Raw genomic sequence first — 21199 nt, forward strand, 5'->3', positions numbered from 1 at the left:
AAAAGTTTGAAAATTTGTACATTTTGTACAACAGTATATTAATGTGTACGATATTTTACAGATATTACATAGCCATGTTGCGCAACTCGTTACAATTGCAATAACCTACTCGCATGTATCCCATCGTCCTCGACGTAAATCCCGATGACATGTTACAAGCCACCATAAAAATTGTATCCTTTTATGATGCGTATTATGAAGGAGATTTAAAACCATAAAAGTCCGAAAGGTTTCTCTCTTGCTGAATATAACTGTCAAAATCTCCTCTCATTACATTCCAGCTATACGTAACACGGTATATCATCTTTGGATAATATTCCTCTGTGTAGCTGATTCCCCAAGCATGCATTACGACCGTTCATAAACGATCATCGTTCTAAAGTTCTCATTCGTCGGTTGAAGTAAGTTAGATCTTGTACGATTTCGGTATGACCTGATCTTCTGATTAATATACAGCTTCGATTTCCAACAGGAAATCCTAATCATTTATGATAAGTTACATTGTAGAAAAATATCGTAATGAAAAGAGTTACTTTACATAATTATTTCTGGTAAAAGTGTTAAAATACGTGAGGATGAATCTCATAGGCTTCCTGTTTAAATATATTTTTACTGAATTCATAGAGTTTACTCTGCTGCAATTCCTTTCGAACCAATCACATTTCCACCCCCTCGAAAACTATTATTACAAACTATAGAAACTAATACGTGTGTTTCTCATTTCCTAAATTATATCGAAAATATAGATGGCTACTATAACCATACCAGAAACAAAATCGCGCAAACACCAAACGTTAACCATCGATCTTCCCTATCGATTCCCTTTATTCACTTATATACTTTAACGTATCGCGAAGCATTTTTCCAGGCAGACACAGGATCGCCAATATCTTACGACGAACCTATAGAGATTCATATATCACGTGCTATGATACTGTACATATTTGCCGGTGCACAAATACGCTGCAAGTTGTAGTACGGTTTCGTAGGCTTGCGTAATATACGCTCGACCGACGAGTAAACGGTGAGAGTCCGCAGTTGCAGGATGCGCAGGTGTACCAATGTGCCGAAGTTTCGTAGCATCCCCTTACGGAAAAGTAAAACAACCGTGGGCCTTCGCCGCCTTGGTATTCCTCGTCTCGGTTGTAGCCGCAACGCGTACACAGCTATCCACTCTTCGTGAACGTGGGTAGGGAATGCGATCGTAGAGGATGGAAAACGATGGTGGGGAGGGGATGTGGGGTTGGAAAAAGTGTGCTCACCCCGTTCAACGACCGTGCAGTAGTTCCCGACCATATTTACACAGAGAATAGGGGAAGCGCGTTTTAGTTTTGCATTTGTCCGCGGGGAGGTACGGCGCGGCTTCGAAAGGGGATCGCCGAGGGGTGGACAGGGGTGAAGGAGGATTCGAGAAGTATGGGAGGACGGAAGAGGGCCAGCAATGGAAAAGCTGGTCGGAAGAACGACGAGAGATACAGGAACACCATCTAACCGTTTCAGATGGGGCAACTGTACGACGAAGAGCGAGGGTAACAAGGGGTGAACAGAGAACGATATGGCTGAAACATGGGGAAAGGGGAGGCAGAGGATCGGGTCCCATGTGCCTGTCACGGTTTTACAAGTCTATAAAAAGAGGAATTTCAGACTGAGTTAAATATTGCCGCCACCCCTCACTGAATTTCAAACACGCACACGCATTCGTCGCCCGGCCGTACATGTATAATAGGAAAAGGACACACGTGTTCACTCTTTGGCCTTTCTCGTATGTACGGCAGGCTAGAGAGGTAAGATAAGCAGACCTCCTTCTGTTATTTATGATATCATCGCTGATATTCAATGTTGTTATCCGATACTTTATTAAACTTAGTTAGACAATATTGTAACATTGGAAGACTCGAGTAAATTTTTATAATATGTAATGAAAGCGAACGTTTGGTTGTTTTAATTAATTATTTAATTTAATTTTATTTATTAAACTTTATCTTTTTGTATTTAATTTTAATTGAATTTGTTATAATCTTATTTGCTGCTATCTGTAAGAAAGCACGGAAGCGACACAAATATTTCGAAGAAATTATAGAATATTATTGGATTTTGATAATCTCGTGGCTTTGTAACTTAACTCAAGATTGAATGTTGAATAAATAATCCAAGAAATATCGTGGAATATTCACCATCTTATATAAGAAACTGTAGATAGGCCCAGAATTTAAATTCAACTCTTTCCAGTTTTCACTCGAATTAGATTTCAAGCGTTGAACAAATTTTAATTTGACAATGGAACAAATACGCGTATTTATTAAATTTTGTGCCGTAAACTTAATTAAATTAAACAGTCTAATAATGTGAAATACAATCTTCTTTGCCTCTCTGAATTCCTGGTATTCATATATACTACAGGATACCTTTAAGAATTTAAATTATGCTTTGTCGAACAAATATTCCCGAATACAAGAATGTCCATTTAACTTATAAAATATTATATATTTTAACAATTGTTTCACATTGTGACGAGGGTTTCCTTCTTCGAACAGGCGGCACTTGACACACGTTGCTCGATATTATTATCGATGCTCTCGGACAAATTATCTGCCATGATAAGCAAATACTTCTGGTATTTGCAAACGTAATTAGCCAAATGGAACGTCGGCGTGTATTTAATTATAATAAGTTTTCCCGGTTAATTGAAAGTACTTGCGGCATAATGAAATTTTTCCCGTCTTTTGTGCGTGCACAAAACACGGAAATTAAACGAGACATCAACGTTAAACAGAATTCAAAAGAGCGAAACGGAAAACACGGAGTCGAGCGCCAGCGCAAAAGCGTCGGAGGTTCTCTGCCTTTCGCGCAAAAGGTCATGATCTCGGAGAAGAGGACGGGTTTCAAAGAAATATTTTACACCGTGAACAATCCGCCGTTTAATAGTTTCCAATAACTCGCGGAAAGTAGTAGGATTTCGAATCCGCCAATCCTATTGCGTAATAAAACGCGAGAAATAAAACGAAGTTATTCGAGAAGGTAATTTTCAATGATTCATGCTGAAAGATATTTGCGTAGAATCATATTAATTTTTCTTTTCGTTTTATCTGTTTCGTTCCTTCCTTTCTCTCTTTTTTTCTTCTTTCCTTGCTAAATAGAAACGACGGAAATCCCTAGAAAGGAAGTACTTATGACGGGTTTACTGGTCTGCGGCTGTGCTTCTCCGTAGATAGGGCAACAGAGAGCGAAAGAGCTTACCAAGTGACGTACGTTTAATGCCTAACCACTGCTGTACCGGACAGCCCTTATACGCAGAAATTATAGTACGAATACACGAAACTGTTACTTCAAGTTCTACGCCGTAATTTTGCCGATTCATGAATATGTACCTGCTTTGTATAATATTCCATCTGATAACGGAACTTTTCAATCATTGTTTCGGCAAAATCGAGCAAGATGTTCCTCAAAATGATTACTCTGCTCTATATCGATTTAATTCTCACTTTGTTTTCTTCTTTCTAAAGATTATACGGCATTCTGCGCGAAATGATATGTTTTATTCTTAATTTTCTACTTACGCGCATCGCTGAAATTCTCACCTACAATTTTCCCCTAACTTTCGCTAACATATTTTTTATTTCCATTTTGACGGCTAGAGATAGGAATGCTAATGAAGTGTTAAAATATGTGATATCGGATAGCTGCATAAAGTATGCGTAATAAGTAAGCTGCGTCAAGTATTAGGTTGTCAGAAAAATGTCTTTCTTTTACGGACATGTCTTTTACGACAACGTATCTTTATACAAACATGAAACCTATTCTGTCAAACGTTGTAATCTTTATCTTGATGGAACAAAATGGATCATACGTAATTAAAAAAATGTTGTGCATCCATTATTTCCGTATAAAACGAAAGAAACTTTTCGGACGACCTAATAATTCGGTTGATTTACCAGAAGAGTGTGAAAAAATATCGAACCCTTCAATAATAAATTAATACTTTGAAATAGAAAGACTGAATATTTTAATGTTTGCAGAATTACATATATTCTCTAACTTAGCTTCTCGAATATTAGCAACAGCTCGTACACACTTTTCACGTGAAATATGACGCTATTGTAAGAAAAATTGATCTCAGACTTTATGATTTACTTTTTTAATATGGAATATATATATTTATGAGACAACGTTATTTTTACCAAGTCCAGTGACGGCTATCTCAGTGGTTAAAAATTGTTGCACAACAATTATGCGTTTATCGTACAACCTCTTTAGTATAAAGCTAGACATGTATAGCTTTGAATATCGAAATTTGATGTGAATATGAGAAAGGGAGGAAGAGCTTTATGCCTTCTCTTTGTTCTTCTCTTCGCCGCGAGATAAAGCTAAGAACGATAATGCGAAGCCAAATACGTGCGAATGAGATCCGATGACTCTGAAGGAGGATCAATGTGAATGCATGTGAACGACAAACAGGAAAATTAATTATTTATCTTTCATTTCATCGATGTTTCACCATTGTGTCAATTTGACGTACGAGGAGCAGATTAAGTTGCGAAAGTAAGAGACGGTTAATAATACAATAGTAGTCTATTTTACGCTAAAATTTCTACTTAGTTTTACATAGTGTAAATAGTTTAATATAAAGTCATTTATGTCCATGTTGCTATTTTATGTAACTTCTTTTAAGTTGGAATCGTTGCCTTGGTAGAACAGTGTTACTTGATACACTATACCCACGGAACTAATTCCATTTAAGTATCCGTAATTAACGCCTAAATAAGGACAATCTAGAACTTGCGAAAGGATTAAAGGTCAACGATAAGATGTTTAGAGACCTACATATATTCAATTCCCACAGTAACTGTGAAGTTTCCGGGGCTATAAACGAGTAATTTATTCCACAAAGAATTAGCTAGAATCTGCAAATCGAATTAATGTGGATCTACTTGTTTCGCTTAATTCTCTTCTAAGAATTATGCCTTAAGAATAATTAACGCAACTTATAACTTATTCCAAATAATATAAATAATAATAGAAAATAATGGTGAATTTATAAGAATTAAAGAATAAATAATAGAAAGCGTAAATAAAATATTAAAAATAATAATGAAATTAATAGTAGAAACCTAGCTGTATAATATTACGACGTAGCGGTATAAATATTTTGGTGTTGCAGACAATACTTTGAACGTAATTGAACGCAAAGAAACCTGAAAGTAATGAAAGAAAAACATTTGTATTCCTAATAATTTATAAACTTGTTTGACATACGCTATCGCGTTAAATGATGTTTTAGAAAAACAATATATTATCATAATATTGACAGCGTATGGCATAACGCTGAATTTAAAATACCTACATCGTCTATTCAATAAAACGAGTCTCGATGAATTGAATATCGCAACGCACACAAATTAACGGACTTCTTTATATTGGCCATGTGTCAAATAAAACATTTTTTACTAATACAAAGGTTTGTACTACGTAATAGAGTCTTTAAAAATATCCGCTTGATAGGCTGAACCTGTGTCCAAAGAAGGATTATGATCCACAATCTTTTGGAGCGTTTCAATCAATATTTAACAGTAAGTTGCACTTACTGTATTAAGAAAATTTTAGTTTCGTATTGCTTCATATGGAGGGTTGAAATTAATTATTTCATTTAGATCACATTTCAGCCAACGTTGTACCATTGGGTATAGTAAACAAATTTTAAGTATAAACATTGTATGCGCAAAAGCTAATTACGCTTCTGAAAACTTCATTAGTAATAATCACGTAACATGTAAGATTATAATTTAATTTTTTTTAACAACATTATTGGAATTAAAAGCAAACCCAATAACAACCAAATATTTGGACTAATTTATGAATACCTCCATTTCGCCATTTTCTACAACTTATATTGTTATATTATTATTTTATACCTCTGATACTGTTCCAATTTTTGAAAACTCATACAGTTTTGTAAATTGCATATTAATTAATTGACCTGCTATAACGTGCGTTATGCGTATAGTGTAACGAAATCCTAATGTAACACAAAAGGAAAAGGAAAAACATTATCGACATCCAATTACATACGGAAATGAAAATATAAATTGTATATTACTTACTGCTGGTGTCCTGTTTTGGTTGGTTTCCCGGAGACGTAGCCCAGTTAACTTTCATCTCCTGAAACAGTCAAAGAAATATACATTTATTTAAATGTTTAGATACATAGTCGATACTATACGTATCAATTATGTATTATATAATACATGAGAAATAAAACGAGGAACAAAAAAGGATAAAACATTTCGTTGTTTTATCTAACCATCTATTTATATGACTTTCGGATAAATTTAATAATTACAAACTAGTTGACATACAGTAATAGATTTATCAATTCATGCTCTCCATATAACATTGATGCGATTTAATTATCGTTGCCTCATCTGTAACTATTATCTTTTTGCGCTTATGAAATAGAGAAAACTCATGAAAATACTTGTAATAAATATCAATACTTGTAGTAAATACATATGTCTGACATATTGGTTTGAAAACAGTGTACATATAGTCGTTCGTTATACACAGATTCCCAATATTAATCGTTCAGAAATAAACTGAATATCGTTGATCCAAGCAAAATTTTACTCTTAGATATCTTCCAAAAAATTTGTATTCCTGTGAAAAGGGCTCCAAACATTTGACTAACGAATGAATGTATAATGTAGTGGAAACGTTGATAAATATCGCAGAGTTCTTTCAGATTATTTGAGAATCCAAAATGTTCAAGAAATTGAGCTTCAGTATAAGTGACCCGTTCCTTTGCAAGCAGGATAAACAAAATTTTATATTATATAATAAAATATGAAATAAGAACATTGTATAATACATTAAATAACGTGTTATATATCACAAATAATATATGAAACATTATATAATTCAATGCTTAGATATATAAAATTCTGCTGCCTTAAGAAACCTTTTATTCTCACGGAGCTTTGGTAAAACTTCTCCAACTGAAAGCTAGACCACCTTTTAGAAATTCAATGTTCAACGCCGCCCAACTGTCGCGAAACATCCTAGATAACATTTCACATTTCACCACGTAAATTGTCGGTATAAAAAGATTGCCGTGAAAGAATGGGGTTATATCCAAGAGTGGAAGTCAAGACAAAGAAACGATCAAATTTATACCGGTCTGTTCACTAGCCAGACGCGTTAAACGTAAAACGTTTTCGCTGATAAAGCACCTATGCGGTTTCCCTATACATATCCCTGCGACAGTTGGATTTCCTCAAGTGACGAGTAATTTCGTTTACAGATTATCAAGTTAATCTTTTCGCTAGAAATCGGTACGGTAATCCGCTGGTAATCCGCAGCAACAGGAAGCGATATCACGGCCGAAAGGACCTCGACTGGCGGAAATAGGACATGTTGGGTATCGTCGGGTCTTAACAGATGTCATAAACTAGATTCTTTATGCATCGTGATGTACCCAACTGTCGACATAGCCGATATTCGATAAATAGTGAAGGTCATTTCGAAGAAGCTGCGAATCTGGGTGAGCGTGCAGTAGAAAGTAAAGCAATTCAAAGATACAACTGAAAGACGATTTTTCGTTGTAATTAGTGTTCGTCAATTCAGTGTTACGTAATCCAAGAGATATTTTAATATTTATAGAAAATATTTACAGTTAAAAGGTCTTTTAAACGAATAGGTAATTCTTTACATAATCAACATAATCAAAGAGGCTTTTATCATCTTTCAAATTCGTTCTATATCATCTCTGCTAATACGATAATACAATAGACCATATAATCTGGTCGTTCATATAATAGGAGTCCTCTTCAGTTAATAGGAGTTTATGTTCATAAGAGGATCCATGAAAAATTTGCTCTTAAATATCTACGTAACAATGTTGTAAACTTGTATCGACTGCGAAACCCGCGAGAGCATCACATATGTAAGCGTGCCACTACTATTTACGTCTTATCATTAGACGTTGATATAACTGGATTGACGTTCGCCAGTAGTTGAATCAGAACTCAACCAAAGTTCGGTTAATCGGGCGCTGCTAAGGTTTCGTTCATATAAATGGAATTCTATTGTAAGTATATCTGTGTAGTACTCATTTACAAAAAGGAGAAGACAAAAATTAATTCGATTTTCAGAATTAAGTCCGGGAAAAGCAATTAGATTCAAACTGAATTATCATTTCATAAAATATATTTATACGTTTAACTTCGTTGAAATGATAAATTCAAATACGTAGATATTCATGAAATTATCATCGTGTTTAATTAATCATCATTAACGAATCGAAATCAGCTCTGAACAAAACCATAATAAATGATTCATGAAGATGCACATTTACTTATAATCTTACTATAGTAATTATTTAATTCCTTGTTGCATATTTTCCGTTCATTACAGAAAGAACAAATTATTGTTTCCAATACGGCTCTATTCAGATGTATTTCAATATAAAGTAAATTTCTAGTTACTCAGTTATATGTATCTACATCTGTACAAGAGAATAGCGGTATCAAGAGTGAATTACTAACAAGTATACGTGATTATTGCGTGCAAGTTCAAAGGACTTGAGATTTCACCTCTAAACCAAAGTTCTAAGGCTAAGCTAAATGCATATCTACGAGTACAAGACTCGCTGCTTAGAATTTATGACTGGTTACACTGGTCGTAATTAATCGTGAGGAATATTAAGCGCGGCATGTATAGAAGTCACAGGAGGAAGGGTAAAATAATAGTTGAACGAATGATATAGTAAAACCTTGCCATGCGTTTCTATCGTAGACGAACTTAATGGAAAAATGGTGTCATCCATACGGACGATACACGCAAACGATACAGCGCTAATATTGAATCGTTACTTTTCATTTTCTTAGTTATCTGCATCATCACGCTGGCATTCTTTGTATACTTAATTCCTACATTTCATCGAATACCGTAGGCAAACTTGTAGCTGAAACAATAAGAGGACATTATAGGAAATATCTCTTTATAATGGTGTTAAGTAGAATTGATTTATATTTTTCATACCTGACAAGGAGAAATTTTTCGTATCATATTTGTTATATCTTTATACTATTAATAATTGCATATCCTCTATACATTAGTTTTCTAGCTTTTAAAACAAAATTTACATTCATAATTTGTTGATTAATAACGGGTAAATAACTATAAGTATCGGTTCCTGTCATTAAAATTTGTCATAAATTTCTATCAAAGTGTTGGCATTAATACGAGCGGCGGTGTACGTCAGATACAAAATGGAAATTCACATTTATTCCATATCGCCGATCACTATGACCTAATTCGATTACGAGAGCCTTGTATCTTTTCATTTATTCAAATGACATGACGCCTCCAGTTCAACTATCTACTCGTGTGTTTTTTGCGATCATATCCAGGGAGAACGACGTTAACTATGCGGTTCCTGAATTCGATGTAATCAAGAGATAATTAAACCGAATTACGATGAAATTCCCGTACATAGGGAAAATACTCTGGTCGATAAAGCGTTTACGTCGATGAGATGCTTTGTTCGAATACCAACATGGTGCAGCTTGCAAAATACTTTATAGGATATATTCGTGAGCAGAAATGGAAAGCCACAACTAACTGGTAAAATAAATGCCGTTAATGCTCTTTATTACAACACGTATGCTTGCTGAACGGGTGCAACAATACGCGTTTCATCTGCTTTATTAGCCATTACAACGTGATACCGATGCTCAATTGGAAAGAAAACGACGATGATCGAAATGAACAACAACGATAATTGATGTGTAATGCAATGTAACGCTGGTTTATCACACGATTTGTCATTTTTATGGTAGATTTACGTTTCCTCTTGGGATGGGATTCGTTTGTACTCGCTGTTTGTCATAAACGAACAACTAGCAATGTTTGCGTTGTCGATTCGAGGTGACAGAGGAAGGCAGATCTAAAAAATTTTCGATTTTGAGATATTCGCGTAGATCAAGTCTAGAAGTAGGCCATTTTCTAAGATGAGAAATAAAGAGAAATAAAATTATACTGTTTAAAAGGGAGATCGTCACAACCTAACATCTGTTTTAATTCTTCTTTTAATAGTAAGCAATACGCATAAACAATATCTTATCAGAGATCCTCATAATTGCAAAGATCATTGGTCCAATTATAAAACAAAATGTTAAAGGACGTCCACGAATAATTTTTTATTTCAAATTTATTTCAAATCGTTTTCTTAAAAACTTGGCTATTTTTACTATTAGTTACGTCACTGTTCCAACAAATAAAGATACTAACTAACTAATAAAAAGAAATACAAATAGTTCTTGTTACGTTTCATTTTCTATAAAGAATTTGGAACATTTTTTTTTATCAAAGATTACGGGATAATTGAGTTCTGAAAGACGTTAAAATACAGAAGCGAAAATTTTCGAATTTGCAGATCACCGGTTTGTACTGCTTGATCCGTAGTTCGTATTATTTGAGATTCAAAGTGTCAATTAGTGACATTGATGGATTTCAAAGGTATGCTAATAAATGAAGGAAAAATGGAACTGTGCCAACATTTAGCAGTGCAAAATCAATGTTTGAACAGTACTTCAAAGACGATGTACTGTATAGTAGCTCAATACTGATACAACAGAAAATTTATGGCCTTCTCTAAATTGATATTTATCCGCTGACAAATGAAATTCGGAAGAGAATGAAACGTGCCTGAGTTTGGTCAAATACCCTACGAAATATTCAAAATATGTTTTAAATAAACTCGACATTATTAATTGACTTCGTACGAACTATTTAATTATCTCTAAATATTGCTCGAGAATATACAAATGCACTTTGAAATTTTAAATTAACATACAATAATGCATATTTGCAACATTAAGCATGAAACTGTTATGGTATGTTACTATTATTATTGTTGCAAAAGTGTTGTATCCAATTGTCTTATTGTATCTTATTATGGGAATTTTTTTATTACATTAATTTAACCATAATAGCACAACTTCGTAAATTTATTTATTGGAAGAAGCAGTTACAAGTACATTAAGAAAGGAGTAAATTGCGTAACATTTTATTTAAGGAAAACTGAGTAGTCAGAGGAATAAAAACGGTGATATGACTACTTTGCTTTTCTTAACGTCTACCATGCTAATTTGAAGTAAGCTTACTTTTCTCCACGGCATTTGACATGCGTACGAACAAGGTAGCTTAGGCACGCATTACATTCATATTTTTCTAATACAAGAAAGATTATGCTGAATGTTTCTCCTGAATGTCACACGAAGAACGAATTTCGTTCTTCCGTATAAACAACAAAGTATATGGACAGCCGTATAATAAATCTGGTACGACAGCGTTCGCCCTGTGCTAATGACAAAACGAAATACAACGCTAACGCGATTGAAACCATCGAGAAACATTTGGAAAATGAATGAGCTGAAAAACATGGAATCGTCGTCGATGCCGTGCAATTTTCCACGTGTATATAAATATTACCGACATAAAGATAAACGCGGCCGAACTGTGATATAATATTTATATCGGTTTTCGTCGATCCCGTCCAATGCATATTTCATTTCGCTGTCTGTCGAAAATTATAAGTCGATAATCGGATCAACGTGGCCGGATAGGTGAACGCGGCTTCATAATCGTGCCGGGACAGGCCAGCTGTTTCGCAGGCCGAGCGCTCGTTTCGAAAGTTCGCCCTTAACAAATGCGAAAAATAATACTACGACGACGACGACGACGCGCGCAGAGAGTTGTTTCGTTATCCAAAGTTTAGTATACCTGGTTGGTACACCTTTCGGGAGTTCCGGTAGACTAGTTGCAGCAGATGCGAGGAAAGAACATGAACAAGTAATGTTACGCGAGGAAACTGCGGTGCAGAAAGAGGCAAGGATAAGGAATACCAAGGCTAGGAATAAGTAAGTAAGCGAGTGACTATGTAAGTAAGGAAGTAAGTCTGGCGGGATAAGTAAGTTAGGATAGGACGGAGGAGTGCCCAAGACGGCCGGTACGCTAACGTCGGGCCCGCAGTGTGTCTGCAGCAATTTGCAACTTTTAATAGTTAGTCCGGGTTGCGAGGTCGTCTGCCGGCCCAGAGCCCCGTTCTTTTATGGTTTATACGCCGGCAAAGGAGGAAGTTTATATGCCGTAGTTTTGCACGGTTAATGCGCGCGCGACTCATGCCCACCTCTAACGGTGTGTCATATTTATGTGTCAACGGGTTGTCCCACGAGATCTGCTCTAGTCGATCAACGAGAGATTTTTTAACTTGCGCCTGGAAGGTTCGTGGTAAACACACAGATGGATATTGACAATTGAGGGAATGCATCCTATCTTTGTTAATGACACAATATTGATATACGTGCGACGATATACGAGGTATTGTTAAAATAGTTTCATGCAATTCGCGAACCCGCTCATATAACAAACAGTTATAATTTGATTATTTGTCAACATGAATTTATTGAACAAATTACATATTGTGTTTGAAGTTTTGACTGGAGTTTCAAGGAAAAGATTCTAATATAATTTTATTGTATTATACGATATACCTAACATATAAAGAAACAATAAACGTACGATATATTGATTCAAGTAATAACTGCCAGTGGTATAAAGCAATTCATTGCTAACTTTACGCACAGCTGCTTCGAGTAAAACATTTCCTATCCCGGTTTCAGCAACTTAAATACAAGCTCGACCGAGTTCACGAAATAATATCAAAAGGTAGAAATAGCGAGCTCAAGATTTTTGAATCGCGTTTTCTTCTACAGCAAGCAAGTACAATCCGGCACGGGCGACTATCGAACCGGTTGGCAAAGCGTAGCATACTCGATCGCAGAAATACCAGGGTTCGACATGGTACTTTAATGCGAGGCTTAGGCCGCGATAGAGAACCGATTACATATTGCGGACGCGAAGGTTGAGTTAGTGAGCACGGGCATCGGCAGGAAGTCGGGCAGAAATTGCAAGCTGCTGCACTTTTGACCTTAGCTGGCCAGTCGACTGTCGGTCAGATATTTATTGTCCTATTATCGTGATTGATACGCGGCTGGCTGGCCACGGGCTACTATCTTACATAAGTATATTTAATGGTGGAAGGTCGTTTCGGACTTTCACATGACGAAGGGAGGCTGCTTCTTCCGTTGTCGTCCGACATTACGGTCGGTTGCAGCCATCCCAACTCTCCTACCTCCCCTACAAGCTTGCTTGTACGTTTTCTTACTTATATCTTCTTATTTTCCAACCACATGGCGCCATTAGTCGCCGCGGCACCACCGACGTTTCTCGCCTGCCCCGGTAATAAGTCACGGAAATGCTATCGTAAGGAATTTACGAGACACGGGGTTACTTTCCTCGCGATGTCGTGCAACCACATACTTTCTGTCTCTCTTGGCTACATCTTCTGACGATTCTTCTTACCGGTTCTGTCACAGATTTTATCCTGACTATCGACACCAACACTATCGTTCGCAAGCATTTAGACATTTCCACATTATCGCTGGTATGTGAAGTATATCGGTCAAGTATCGAGTGAAACTCCTGAATCTAATTTTCTGTGGCTTCCGATCTTAGCTTAGGTAATTACACATGGTGGTTAACAAACGTTAAATAGTTTCGATTAAAATCGCTCTATGTGTAATTATCAGCAGATATTCATGAAAGTAATGGTAAATACTAATTAGCGTAAATAAACTGGTAAAACAGTACGATCGCTAAATATTGTTAGGACTCTTAGAATGAACGAAATATGCATTTCGTTAATTATATTAGAAAATTTATATAAATTCTGCCAAGTATGAGTTAAAACTCTATGGTATAAACGAATAAAAACGAAGTTCCGGCTTAAATTTAACAAAGTATTTGATCGTTATAGCAAGAAGTAGAGAAACATTCTTCTATCATAATTTTGAAAATATAACAAACATTGTTCGATTAAATTCCAAGCAGATGCGCAAATACTTTTGATAGTGTACATCGTGAAAAATGTCGTCACAGAATAATAGCGAAACTAATAATAATGTTAAATAGAATGCAGATTATACTTTGCTTTGGAATTTGCATTACTGCATTCTAAACAGAAACTACACCGATAACCAAACTGTATTACTTCAGTCGCCACTTCTAATTGAATTTCTTATGCTAATAAAGACCAAGTTTCTAGTATTTGTATATCGCGTGAGAATGGTTGACGAATTTCTTTCCTTCGTCCGATTCTAACTCTGTACGAGGCACAGGCGCATAAATTTCACAATTTTCTCCTTGATTCTCAAGATAGACCAGTTGCAAATGATAGCGGCCTTTTCTGTTTTAAGCTGGTGACCTAAATTATTCTAAGTCAGTGAGTTATTGACTATAGGGTAAAAAAATTTCTGCTAACTAAGCACGAACGATCCTTCCTCATAATATATTTTACTACGTCAATAAAGCGTTTCATAGTGTAATGCGTCATATAAATTTTTGCAGCGTTCAGCTCGAGCTTTAAAGAAACCGTGTGTTCAGGTTCTTCGAATGTACATACGATTTTTATCGGATATTCTCTATTTCGTCCACAAACATGCTGTGATTGTATCTCTTTCGACGAATGATTGTATCTGCAGACAATATCACACAGTTCAATAATGGCCATGCGTTCATCATGATATTACTGAATATAATAAATAGATTTTATTATTATAAAACATTTATCTCGTAAATTTTTTGAACATATAGATATATAACGAGAATGAAAATATTTTGTCCGTTTCGTTCTATTTTTGTCGACTATTTAAAAAGAGCTATGTAGTTTCTGCAATTTTATTACCTGATTTCTCATTACGATTTCTTTTAATTTAAACGAATATCTGAAATATTGGAATCGTTATATTAAATATAAAGGCGAAAATTGAAAAACACGATAAGTCACATTTTCTGTCTTTCCATGATCCTGTTATTCATTCAAACCATTTACTCGTCGATAGTGTACGCCGGGCAAACCTCCGTTCGTGTTAAAGAGGTTGAGGAAACTGGTTGGAAATGTCAGGTAACGCACAAGCGCACACACTTCTCCTCTAACATCGACGTCGATCCACGTGTACACCTTACCGCAGCTTAAGCGATTCTCGACGAAGGAGAACGAGAAAAGTGAAAAGAAAAGGAAGCGTTAGTAGTCTACGACTTCTGAAAACCTTTAACACATTGGCTGCTGCCTCTAAATAAAGGAAATTTCCTTTGGGAATGACCGTTTCTGTGTCTTTTTACTCAAATTACTTCACTCTTTCCCTGAAATCGATAGAAAATGTTTTGTAGTTAAAGACTTCCTGCGCTTCTTTCAGTCATATTCTCCAATAAATTCCTTAAGTTCTCGGAAGGTACGAATAATCCTCATTGATATGTCCTTGACTTTGCGTTTCAATTTCTTGTTAAGGATTTTCTCGAAACGTTAACAACCACGGTGTTGATTAAAAACAAGACTATTCTAGAACGAAGAATAAAGTGAACTTGATGGCACGGTTCACAAGCAACCAAAAACAGTTTCTAACAGTTCTGTTTACCACGAAACTTCTCTTTGTTAACTTCGCCAACGCGAATTCTTGTTTGTTTCGTACACATCCAGCCAAGTCCACGCGAATTTAAGAATTACGACAAAGCTTCGTATTTTATAGGAAAGTATGCGAAGCTCCGTTACAACGATGTAGTCTTTCGTGCGATATGCTGGTAGCAGCGGTTGGTAGGGACAGTGATTGTGCACAAGCTATGGTGGTGTGCGGGGCAGTTCGTCCAGAACCGGAGGAATACTTCGCCCTACCGCACTAACCTATGATATATGATTATGCTGCATGCCCTCCGTTCGTATCTTATTATGTATTACCAAGGGTGTACACAACTACGTGGCTATTCAGCCGGGCCTGCATATCTCTAGCAATGAAATGGCTCGGTCTGTTCTCTCGCTATAGATTGGACGTTTTATCAAACAGGTTCGGACAGAAAAATTCACGAGGAATCGTACTGTTCGCCGGTCGATCGAATGGGCCAGTGAGATTCACTGGGACGATATTCGATTTTCACACGCCATACGAATTTACGTTCGTAGTCAGATATCCTCCAAACCAATTGCAAACACTCGTAATAACAGCGATCATTTCGCGATGATAGATTCGTGGTACTATAATGAAGCGATTTATGTGTTTATTGACACTGACGCGACGAGGTTCGGGACAAAAATCAAAATTCATTGGCCACGTTCGCACGTTCACAGGTAAGTAAAATTCGCATATTTTCGGGCTACGTGTTCACGTAATGTGACAAATTCTCCTTGTCTTTCGTTGCTCGATGCATAAATTTTATTTTAATGTGACAAATTTTAACGCGCTAGTTTTATATTTCTATAGATCGTAGGTAAACACTTTTTAATTATTTCACATATATTCATCAATATATTTGTTCTATATACCAGCAGATTAATAATTAATCAGCTGTTCGAGAAAAGGCCTTTAGCACAAAATTGAATTGAGTTGAATGTTTCTTATGGGTGAAATTAAAGTTAGAAATATCAACGAAGATGTACTCGTATATATCCTAGTTTTAATAGAAATATGCCTACACATTGTTAGAAACGTTTGAACAATGATGATATTTGTTAAAGTATAGTACACGATTCAATTCGTGAAAAGTGAAATGAAGAAAGGTAAGAAATAAAATAATCGTCATTAATTCTTCGCGTTAATAAAAATATTAGTGTTATTTCTGTGAAGCACACATGAAAAGACATATCAATTGTTAATTCATATATATATAAATTTTTCATTTCGCTCTCGTAATAATTTCGAATACCAAATTTTTAAATATTCTATCGTAACTGAAATGTCCAATTTTATGCATATTTTACGCACTACGGTCAGTAAAGACTAAATATATTTGTTTTATACGATAGTTATTAATTTGTATATTTAACGGTTACATTTTAATAAAAAGAAAAGGAGTCTGTAAAATAGTCCGTAAATGAATAGTTACTTAGGTTACAATTTCTTTATTATTTTGCCTGTCTATCACAAAATCCATTTAAAGGGCCAGAAACGATCCCTGATTAATATTATAAGCAAGTAGTGAGTCGAATATGTATCCCGTGTGCCTCGTTTCAACCATTTCTTCAATAATATATCGATCCTCATAAATCGTTTCTTGCAGAGTATCATCGTACGCACGTTGAACGTCTGTCTACCCTAGCAATTCTGGGAATCGCACTAAAATATGCAAGGAGAGCGAAAACGTTAAATAAAACAGCCATGGACATGGTGCAATTAAGTATGGCGATTTCAACAACTGTTCCTTCATTTTTCTTTTCTTTTGTTTTCTTTTTATTTATTTTATTCTGTGCGTTCTACCGACGTGAGTTTGCCCGTTACAAGAAATTTAACTTTCTAGCGATTTAAAATTCTATACAGTTACAGAGCGTGTCGCAAAAGAGAATGCGTAGGTTTTGGGGCAGCAATGAAATTTTCCCTTTTATGAAAAGCGAAGATGAAAGTTTATGACGAAAAACTAAATTCCAAGCAAAAGCGGAACGGGAGAGGGGTGGGAGAACCAATTGCGAAATTTGAATATTCTATTCGGCGCAATGTTCTACGTAAAATGATGCAGCCGAAATGGAGTTGACCTAAAAAGTAAATCACAAGTGAAGAAACTGGTTTATGTAAATCGGTCTTCAATCGTTTTACCGATCGGAACCACGGTGATACACCATGGTACATTTGAAAATACGCGGAAGCTACGAGAAGAGACGAACATAGAAACAAAAGCGACAAACGATCGTGTTGCTCGAAAATTTGTAATAAATGGATAAATGAGAAACTGGAATATTCTTCTGTGACGTTCGCTTTATTCCTCGCACAGCTCTAGAAAGAAAATTACGCTAGACTATAAATTAAAACTGAAACTGTAGAAAATAAAGTCTTTATAAATCTAGATTAAAATTAATCCAGATACATGGAATTCAGTTGTGCGGTCCAGCTGCAAATTCTAATATAGAAATATTGAAGAAGTTTCGGTCAAAAACGTGAGGAGCAATAGTAAGCACCACATAGTTCGTTTCAAGCGATATGATAAGGAAAGATTTGTAAATATTAACAACGAAACAGAAATAGTCAATTTCGAAGGAAGATTTATTAAAAGATTTAATAATCGCTCCAACCAATTAGCAGGGAATCTGTCGGGCGAGACAGATACCAGAACGTTAAAACGCAGCAACCTTTGGACTTCAATGGATTTATGTATCAAGCTGCACAACTGCCAAACGTTATGTTAAATTTCCAGATACAGCGAATAATTGTACGAACACCTATCTAATATTATTACATTTAGAAGATTATCGCTTATTAACAGAAGAAAGGATAAAGGAAATAAAAATTAAAAAGTTATGTTTCCAATTCGAACACACGAATTTCATTCGACGACGAGAAGACAAGGAGAAACCTTGTACCTACCGAATTTTTAATGATATCCTTACGATCGATTCTCGAAAAGATTCTTGAATCTCCGCCGTGGAGAAGCAAGTATGAAGAGGCGAGAATAGAAAAATTGGCAAACACGAGTGAATTATGAGCTTGCGCTTGGGTGTTCAAAACGCGATGTAGTTTCCAGCAGATTTAATTACAAAAAGGAACGCGCAACAGTTAGCTCGTGTGGCTCAAAAGAGAATCAAATGAGAGGAGGGACAAAAGGCGGCGGAGCCAGCTGAAAAACAGGAAACGGCTAAGAGAATGTGACTGAATGTATGATGTATATACTGGTCTGAAGTGCAGCCCTTCTTTCTTTCAGTGAATTTTTAGCGTTGCATCGTCGGTGAACCGCGTGAAACGCAGTTTGGCCATAGTTGAGACAGCAGCACGGCGACTAGCGATGCCCTACGCATTCCTCGCAGAAAGCACGTATCCGTGCGCTAAGGTTCACCGAGAAAACGCTTTAGATAGGAGCCTCTCTTCGCAAGCACCCGCCCTATGGAATGCGTTCCCCTTCAAGTGGCTCCTCGTCTCTCGAAACATTCTAAACGCGTGGCCTGCCTCTTCTTTCCCTTGTGGACCGACAAGTACATCCGCATCTCTTCTCATGTTTACTAATTTCGGTGGATGATGACACCGATAGCTGTAATATTAATTTTGTTTCACAGATTTTGCAAACGAGAAGCATTTATGAATGTGAACGATTTTTGAAACGCTGCATTTTCTATTATCGCATTTTTGCAATCTACAAACCTAAATCTATATATGCTTGTGAATGGTCAATAGATTTTTTGTACAATATTTTGTAATTGTAGAATAATTTGTACACGCTTGAAATCATTCCAATGTATTACGTAATATTACGTGTTATTTTAAACATTAGTTACGTTTCCCTTTAAATAAATATAAATAATAGATGGGTAATGGATAATGGATTTGAAAAATGGGTATAATGTTATTATTCTAAAATATATATAACTTAGTTTCTTCGTTTTCTATCATGGATTTTACGCGTATATAGATTTTTCTGAAGGGAACGGTAAAAAATATTTAAAAGCAGAAGTACGACTTTGTTTCTGATTTCGATAATGCCATTTAAAAACTAGGATATTTTGTAGTTTTATTCCTCGTTATTACACGGATATTCGATTTCATTACTTCACTGAACGCTCTCGTACTGTGCGATTATTTTATGTTTTTTAAAGTAACGTAATATTTTTAACAAATCTCACATTCATTCTCAAAAACATCGAGATCCCTTAAAATCTGGATTTTATATATTTTTTACAAGGAAAGTTTTAATATTTGAAACAACAAACCCATTGAAATAAGAGCCAATATAAAAATCTTATGGCTAATGCATGATATGTGAGTGTGTATGTGTGTGTAGTATAATATATTTTTCAGTTATACAATAAATATATTGAATCTTCTATTGAAAACACATTTCGTCTAACAATAAAAGAATAAATTTCATCCATTGAAATTTTCCAATATTTTTTTTAAACAACGATGTTTCTAAAAGAAAAATCGTTTATAACATTTCTAGCTTTATCTGGATATTATCCATCGTGACATTACGTATAACGTAGAACGTTACGTAAAACATTAAGCGATGAAGAGTAGGAAACAGGTACGATGAATAACTAAGTTGAACAGCCGTAAATAGTTCAGGTAACTCCTGAAACAGGTTCCGATTGAAGATAGAAGGTGTATTGCGTTTACAGTGTTTACATGATTTATCCAACGTAGAGTCTTTGTTACATATTTTATCCCTTTAGCTAGATCAACGTTTCATCGCGCAGGTCAGCTACAAACAGCAACTAGAATGCATCCTTTGTCCCAACATAATAAGTACAGAATGATATCTTCATAACATGCAACAAGTATGAGGAAAGATAAAAAAAATATAATACCGAGATACAAAATTAGTTACGAAGTCAGAGTTTAATGTATTCACTACTTGTTACTTAATCCTTTGCGCTGTAATTATATTTTTCTAATTCCTCCTCGACTCAACTGAAATACTGATTTTTTTCTGATTTTGATATCTCTTAATGTAGAGAAATTGTTTACTGTTCCTTTCAAATATTTATTACTTTATTGACAACATACTTATTCATAAAATATGTATAATAATAAAATACCAGTATGTAATTTGTTATTATTTATGTTTCTCTAAAGTATAATATTTTTTCTTCTTATTTCTTCTTTACAAGATCTTCTGTGATAAATTTCTCAAAACTATACTCGTGATATCTGTCGAAATTCGCTCCCATCAGTTGTAGTGACGAATATGACAAATAGAAAATATTAGACGAATTATTGTATTCGTTAATTCTGAAAATGAATCTATTGATTAAATGATCCCTCTAGAAAACGCCGAAAAAATGCAACTGTGTGTGAACGAGTGCGATCGAAATTATTTCACTAAAGTGAGAAGTATAAAACACGAAGCTTTCGCTTGTATTTACATGTAATCTCAAAGCATTTTTTAAACAATTCTATTTTCTATTTCTACTGATTCGCTTATGAACTAGATGAAATATCACATGAGAAAGACACTCGTGAATTCTGCGGGAAAATAGTATCGTCGCGCTAGCAACGATCTTATGGAAGCTTAGTAACGACGAATAAGTATCTTCAACAATTTCTGAAACAGAATTACCTGTTATTTAGAAAATTATAGATGAAACTTATCTAACTGAAGCGTTAACTTCCTATAC

At 35.3% G+C, this 21199-nt stretch overlaps 1 protein-coding gene across 7 annotated transcripts in view; it reads right to left on the minus strand.

Annotated features, from left to right (window-relative positions):
- The window catches only part of LOC126919557 (nucleolysin TIAR-like), a 583207-nt gene that overhangs the window by 331387 nt on the left and 230621 nt on the right, over window positions 1-21199 (minus strand). For all 7 annotated transcript variants that reach the window (XR_007711695.1, XR_007711694.1, XR_007711699.1 and 4 more), the window contains one exon: window positions 6099-6156. Coding sequence is in view for 3 of the 7 variants with exons in the window: in XM_050728939.1 (XP_050584896.1) it covers window positions 6099-6156 (58 nt within the window). In the remaining 4 variants the exon portion in view is untranslated. The remainder of the gene's footprint in view (window positions 1-6098; window positions 6157-21199) is intronic.

This window comes from Bombus affinis, chromosome 8, assembly GCF_024516045.1.
Source record: "Bombus affinis isolate iyBomAffi1 chromosome 8, iyBomAffi1.2, whole genome shotgun sequence".
Lineage (NCBI taxonomy): Eukaryota > Metazoa > Arthropoda > Insecta > Hymenoptera > Apidae > Bombus > Bombus affinis.